Consider the following 6,882-nt stretch of genomic DNA (forward strand, 5'->3'; position numbering starts at 1 on the left):
CGCCACTCGGCCGGCCCGTATTTTATTTTTTTTAAAGTTCCTAAATCTCTCCACAGAAAAGGCCTAGAAGCAATCACCAAGTCATGCTGAGCACCCTCTAGCATTCAGACTGTGGTACAGAAATAATATTTCTCATTAAAAGGAATCTGGTCTCCTTGGAGAAATGTCTGGTTCCAGGTCAGAACCAGGAGATGTAAATTATATATCTGGTACATCTTGTCAAACCAAAGAGCAGGGAAGCTATCAAAGTCTACCAGTGTTGTGTTGAAAGAACTCAGAGCCGGGCCGGCGGAGTGGCTCAGTTTATTAAGAGTTGGCTTAAGGGCGCGAGCTCTGAGTAACAGGGCCGCCAGTTCGATTCCCACATAGGCCAGTGACACTGCGCCCGAGCTGAGCTGTTGCTGAGCTGCCATTGGCAGGATGGCTCAGCTGGTGTAACAACAAGATTGCCTGTTTGATGGTGAGCTACGCCCACCCGCAACTAAGACTGAACTTGGCACCTTAAGCTGAGCTGCCGCCTGGATGGCTCAGTGGATAGGATGCATGTGCTCTTAACAACAAGGCTGCTGGGTTTGACTCCCACATGGGATGGTGGCTACAAACACCCGCAACTAAGATTGAACACAGCACCCTGAGCTTAGAGGCCACGAGCTGCTGACGGGAAGCCAGATGGCGACTGGCACCCTCCACAACGAAGATTGAAGAACAACAACTTGGCTGGTCCCCTCCCCCAATTCCCCAATAAAATCCTTAAAAAAAAAAAAAAGAACTCAGAGCCAACCTCAAGAGGCTCCCACTCGCAAAAGATGGAATAATTTGAATGTATAAAGATTAAAAAATGCAGTGGACTGAAACACATGTGTAAATCTATAAGTTCATAATGATACTAAAACAACAATAACAAAAAATTCATTGGCTACCTGGGAGGATGTTAGGAGACTAATTTACCAAGATAACAGCTGGTAAATAAAGGCGGAGGGGAAAAAAGAGCCATTTTCTATGATATGAACTATATTACTAGGTAACCAAAGAGTAGATGAGAGGAGGTTTTTCTTTACAGAAACATTATAGCTAATAAATTAAGAAAGAATAACAAAATTAGAATAACCACTTTGGAATCCCTAAAGAACTAAAGGACTTAGGTATTAAACACAAAAACTTGCTAATATCACAAAGGAGAGACAGATATATCAGACATTACGTTCTTCTACTTATGAAACAGTGTTTTAAAACATCAACCTTGAGGGCCGGCCGAGTGGCACGTTGGTTAAGAGCTGGCTTGGGACGCCAGCTCTGAGCAGCAGGCCACGGTTAGGGTCCCACATATGAGGGCCAGTGACGCTGCCCTCCACAGCTGAGATGGTGAACAACAGCTCAACCTGGAGCTGGGCTGCCATGAGTCGCTGGCGACTGTGTAGGCTGCAGCCCCTGCTGCAGTGGGCTGCCATAAGCTACCATGAGTGGCCGGCAGCCAGCGTGAGCGGCCAGCAGCTGGTGTGAGCTGCCAAGAGCCACTGTGAGCAGCCATCCAGTGGCCGGTGACTGATCTGCCTCAGCTGGGAAGAGCGCAATGATAATACCAACATGGGCCAGTGAAGCAATGTCCTCCACAACTAGACTGAAGAACAAAAGGACAGCAACTTGTCTGTTCCCCTTCCCCCGATTCCCCAGCGCTGTTCCCCTCCCCCAATTCCCCAATAAAATCTTTAAAAAATAAATAAATAAATAAATAAATCAACCTTGAACCTGATCAGGCTTCTAGATTCAACTATTAATTTATAGAAATTCTAGAAGAGACAGAAAACATGTCAAAAACACCTAGGGAATATAATCAGCAAAATCCACACTAAGGAAAGCTCTATAGGACAAATAAACCAGCTTCTTCAACAAGTAGCTTGCAAGGGAAATGAGAGAGAGAGAGAGAGAGAAGGGACCCATACAAAAGACTTAAAGAGACATCATCCCATTGCCATATGTTTAACATATTTGGTTCCTAATGAAACAAACTGTAATTTAAAAAAAGCATGATATTTAAGAGATGATTAGAAATTTACAAATCAGATAGCTGATATTAAAGAATTATGTTAATTGTTAGGTAAGATAATGGCAGTTATTGTTTTTCCAAAATAATTTTCCTTTACAAATTATACTGAAATATTTATGGATGAAATGGTATGATGGCTGGGAATTGCTTCAAAATAATCCAGGAGTGGAAGGTGGGTGATGTACATGAAACAAGATTGGCATGAGTCAACGTGTTGAAGCTGCATGGTGCGTACATGGGAGTTCATTTCATTATTCTAAATTTGGACTATTTCCACAATACACACTTTTAAAAAGTATGGGGATAAAGTTGGACAGGGTGACCAGAGTACAGAGGGACTAGAACACATGCTGAGGGGCTTAACTTGAACCTGTGGGATTCAAGAGGGGAGGTCCTACCTTGTAGAGAACCTGCCAGTCGCTGACCTTGGTGTGGGACAACTCCATGCGTCTCAGAATCAGCTACAGTCAGACAAGGCGATAAGCACTGTCTCCCCTCTCTCACCCCAACGCCCCTCCAGGAGCCCAGTGTCCAGTGTCAGCCCTTGGCCTCCTTCCCCACCTCCCTGCCCCTGCCCCTGGGCTCACAGGCACATTCCGGATGTGACGCAGCAGCCGATGCAGCGTCTGAGCCATGTCTAAATTCTGGGGTAGCAGGAAAAACTGAATAACGTCCAGACGGGAGTTTAGTTCCTGCAGATCCTGAGTTGGACGTGTGAACCACAGCCTGGAAATGAGGGTTGGGGTGGGGAGACCAGAAATCGCATGTTCTCATCACTGTCTTGATCTCCAGTTTGTGAAAATGTGTTTGCAGGTCCCTGGCAATTGTGGCAGTATGTGCCTGTACTGGTAAGTACAGTGTCCCATCTATGTAGAGGTGTTTACACATATCTACTGAAAGTCTCTGGCTGGGAGCACGATTTTGATGGATATGACCATGTGTCACTCTATGTGGCTGTGTGACAGAGCTCGTCAATATTTTAGAGGGAGAGCAGTGTGGAGGCATTTGCAAGCCAACGCATTAGCTCTCTCTGTGGCTGAGTGGGAGAGGGTGAGTCAGAATGAGTTTATACTCATATATCTGCATTTAGCCATGAAAGTGTCTGGGTGTAATAGCACAGACATTCGTCTTTTTGTGTTCTTCCTGTGGAAGTATATAACTGTCCCACATGCAATGATAAGTCCTCAATTCATGACAATGTTCATCTCTGCAAAGAAAGGGTTGGGGAGGGACACTTAAGGGGCTTCAGTAACACAGTGTTATTTTTAAATTAGCTGGTGGAAACACAGAGGTTTATAATAATATTATTATTAACATGTATGCCTTTTGTGTCTGAGGTATTTCCTAAATTAGTATACAGAAATGTCTCATCTGTGTTTGCCTGATTCTGGGCATCCCTATCTCCCTAGGTTATGAAGGGTGTGAGGTTCTATAAGGACCTGTGAGCCCACAGATTCTTTTCTACATTAGAGCAAGCCATTAGGCACACCATTGTGTATAAGAGCCAATGTGTAGAGACACTGGGGCCTGAGAATGTGTATTTCACACTGTAGTCTAGAGCCAGTTACCCTGCGTTAGCGCACCCAGGTTAGAATGAAATGGTGGACTCAGTTTTAGGCACCTCTGCTCCTTGGCCACAGAAGGCTCCTCCCAGGGCAATGTAAGCCAGTCTATGAATGTCCATCCCCACCCTGGAGAGCACATGAGCCTCACCAAGACAACTTTCTCGTAAAACATCTAGGTTTTTACTGCTAGTGCCAGGATTTTATTCGAGCCAAACTTCCTCATTTTATAGCAAAGGAAATGAGGCCTTTAGAGCATAAGCAACTTGTCCAAAGTCATTCTGCTAGTAAGAAGCTGGGTTTCAAACTCAGGTCTCCAGACAACCAGGAAAGTGCTCTTTAGAGTATACTGTGACATTCAGTCAAATTCCTGGTGCCCTGTCAGCTTTAAGCCAGCTGGGTCCTTAGTTCATCATTCAGGTTGATTACATGTCCTGGAGGATCGTATCTGGGGAATCTGCATTCCTCCCCACCTTTACTTCAGTTCTCTTCTTCTCCGCTGAGAATTCCTTCCCACTCATCCCCCGCTTGAGATTAGAGATCTGCACCTGAAGCACTGGAGAATGTGTGGGTAATTAAATCACCCACCAATTACCTGGAGATGACCTCAGACGTTATCCTACATTAACCTCCAAAAGACACACACTGCAGGGTGGGTGAGGTGGAGAAAAAACTGTGCACCTGCAGGGTAGCCAAGGTTTCTGCTCTGAGTTTTCAGAGATGATTTTACCAGTGTGCTTGTATCTGTGAACTGGCAGGCACTGGGTTCACAGGAATGGCCAATGCACACAGGTCACAGCTGTGAGGGCAAGCAGACTAACCAACTGCTAACTCCAATTGATGTGACAGTGCATCTAGAGAACACAAACAAGCACTGTGTGAGCACACGGGAAGGGGTGCATCAGTCTACTTATAGGGCCATAGGAAGGCTTCAGGAAAGAGGAGGTGGTCTTACATCCTTAAAGAGGATGTAAGATTTTGACAGGTGGAAAACACGGAAATGACTTTTCAGAGGGAACAGCATAAATACAGGCAGGATGTTTCCATGATGGCAAGGGGCCCTAAATGATGGTAATACGGGATGGATCTGGTAAGAAAGAATTTTGGAGGGGCTTTGGAAGGTAAGTCTGAAAATTAAAATTGGGGCGATGGGAGTAGTCCTGAACATCATACTGCTAAAGATGTTCATCTTCATCCTGCAAGTAATGGGGAAGCCTCCTGAGGTTTATGTTATTTTGTTTCTATTTAAGGCTTAACACAAGTGGAGTGACATGCTCAGATCTCTGTTTTGGATTAACAAGTATTTTAGGATAAAGGATAAATTGAAAAAAACAAGAGACTAGAGGCAGAGACACCAATTTGGAGGCAAACGCAATGCTTCAGGTTAGAAATGATGATAGGTAGAATTAGAGCAGTGCAAAGAGGGAGAAAGGGGTAGCTGAGAGAGCCACTGGAGGATAGTCAATAGGCCTTAGCGAATACCTGAACATGGGGGTGAGGGAAAAGCATTAATCCCAGGTTCAGAGCCCGAGAAGCTGCATCGCCAGCAATGCCGTTAACCAGAAAAATGAAGCAGGAAGAGGAACAGGTTTGGCGGGTGTCAGTTTGGATCCTTTGAGTTTGAGCTGCCTGTGGAAACTGCAGGTAGCAGTGATGTATAATAAGCATTCTACATATAGAGCTCTGAACCAGAGACACAAATCAGAGAATAGCTCAAATTTGAAGTGTGGTTTTTATAATTAGAGATATCGCCACGTGTACATTAGGGTTCTGTGATTGTGTTTCTGCTGATTGTATGTGTACAAGTATGGGTATTGTGCTGACCACGTAAAATAAGGGTAATACTAGCTGCCACATAGGGTCATTGTAAGAATTAAATGCATTTAGCCAACAGTCCGGAAAGGGCAGTTCTTTTTATTACTACCACGTGGGGTGGTGTGTGCATCTATAGACTGCACGCATTAGCCGGTAGCACGTGTGTGAGGCCCACTCACCTGAGCAGCTTCTCTCCCCACTTACAGCGGCATCTGTTGAGGATTCCTGTGTAGGAATGGACAGGGAAAAGAATATGTAGCTGTGTCTAAGCTGAGGTTCCAGTGTTGGGCAGGCGGGCCTGCGGGGCGTTTCCCAGATACAGGACACAGAGGTGGCCAAAGCCAGATCCTGGCCACAAGTCTGAGCCAGGATTACCTTACGTGTGCTTAGGACAGGAGATGGGCACTCATTGGAACACTCAGCCAGAAAAATACGCAAAGCAGGCATAGTCAGACTCACAAAGAGCCCAACACGTATGCATAAACATTAGACACAACCCACAGAGATATGCATAGTGAAACCAGGTGGATACTTGGGGCGCTGTCCCCAATACACCCTAAAGCTAAAGACAGCTGATAAAGACTCTGTACAAGTCAAACACGGGCAGTTTCGCAGTCATTAACTCTCCTCTATACATAGGGCCTCCCAAAGTCCCTAGACACGGGAGGGAATGTTCTTACAAACCCAAGGAATGAACATGGAATTGATAAAGTAAGAGGTGATATGCCAATGACATTTTACAACTTCAGGGTAAGGGGGGATGCCCAAGCTCAGGGAGGGTACAAATAGGTTAAGAAAGCTGGATTGGAGTGGAAGAGGCATCTGGCAATGGGAGTGAAATGGGAGGAGAGGGGCTGGGACATATCTTTTCTGGAAGGCTTTTATAGTGTGGGATGAGGCATACATACCAAAGAGGCTGAGCCCCTCCTTCAGTCCATTGGCCACTTTGTACACCGACGGGTGAGGCTCATTCTTAAATATCTGCAGAACACTGTCAGGCAGAAATGGAGAGTTTGGGGTAACTTGGATTTTTAAAGGGAATTGAGAAAATGAAAGGGGGTTAGGGACATCCTCCAGAGATCAAGTCTTGGTGTAAGGTTTGTCCCTCACTTCTCTCTGCCTTAGTTTCTTCCTTTAGAAAAGGGAGACACCGTTGTGCTTTTCTTCCTCTCTCCCCCTCACCCTGACTTCCTTTTCCTTCAGGAAGAGAGATATAGCCCCAGGATTAAAGAAATTAGAGCCTCATTAGGGTTATTAGAGCATTAAACTTAATCCTTCTCCCTCCCCAGAGATGACAGCCTGCCTCCCATCTCCTTACCTGTAAGTGTCTTGATCTATGCTCACCAAATGGGCCCTGAGGACAGAAAACAAGCAGAAGGAAGGTGGCTGGGGTATGAGAGGTCTGAGTTTATTTGTGAGTTCCACTTCTGAGCCATGTCTAAATTCTGGGGTAGCAGGAAA

General features: G+C 45.4%; 1 protein-coding gene across 1 annotated transcript in view; it reads right to left on the reverse strand.

The window, feature by feature from the left end:
• The window catches only part of MSH5 (mutS homolog 5), a 15,912-nt gene that overhangs the window by 6,066 nt on the left and 2,964 nt on the right, over positions 1 to 6,882 (reverse strand). The window contains exons 8-12 of the mRNA XM_019626666.1: positions 6,740 to 6,775; positions 6,330 to 6,412; positions 5,601 to 5,646; positions 2,632 to 2,770; positions 2,443 to 2,505 (exon numbers count right to left, since the gene is read on the reverse strand). Of these exons, the coding sequence (XP_019482211.1) occupies positions 2,443 to 2,505; positions 2,632 to 2,770; positions 5,601 to 5,646; positions 6,330 to 6,412; positions 6,740 to 6,775 (367 nt within the window). The remainder of the gene's footprint in view (positions 1 to 2,442; positions 2,506 to 2,631; positions 2,771 to 5,600; positions 5,647 to 6,329; positions 6,413 to 6,739; positions 6,776 to 6,882) is intronic.

This window comes from Hipposideros armiger, unplaced genomic scaffold (genome assembly GCF_001890085.2).
Source record: "Hipposideros armiger isolate ML-2016 unplaced genomic scaffold, ASM189008v1 scaffold_687, whole genome shotgun sequence".
Classification (NCBI taxonomy): domain Eukaryota; kingdom Metazoa; phylum Chordata; class Mammalia; order Chiroptera; family Hipposideridae; genus Hipposideros; species Hipposideros armiger.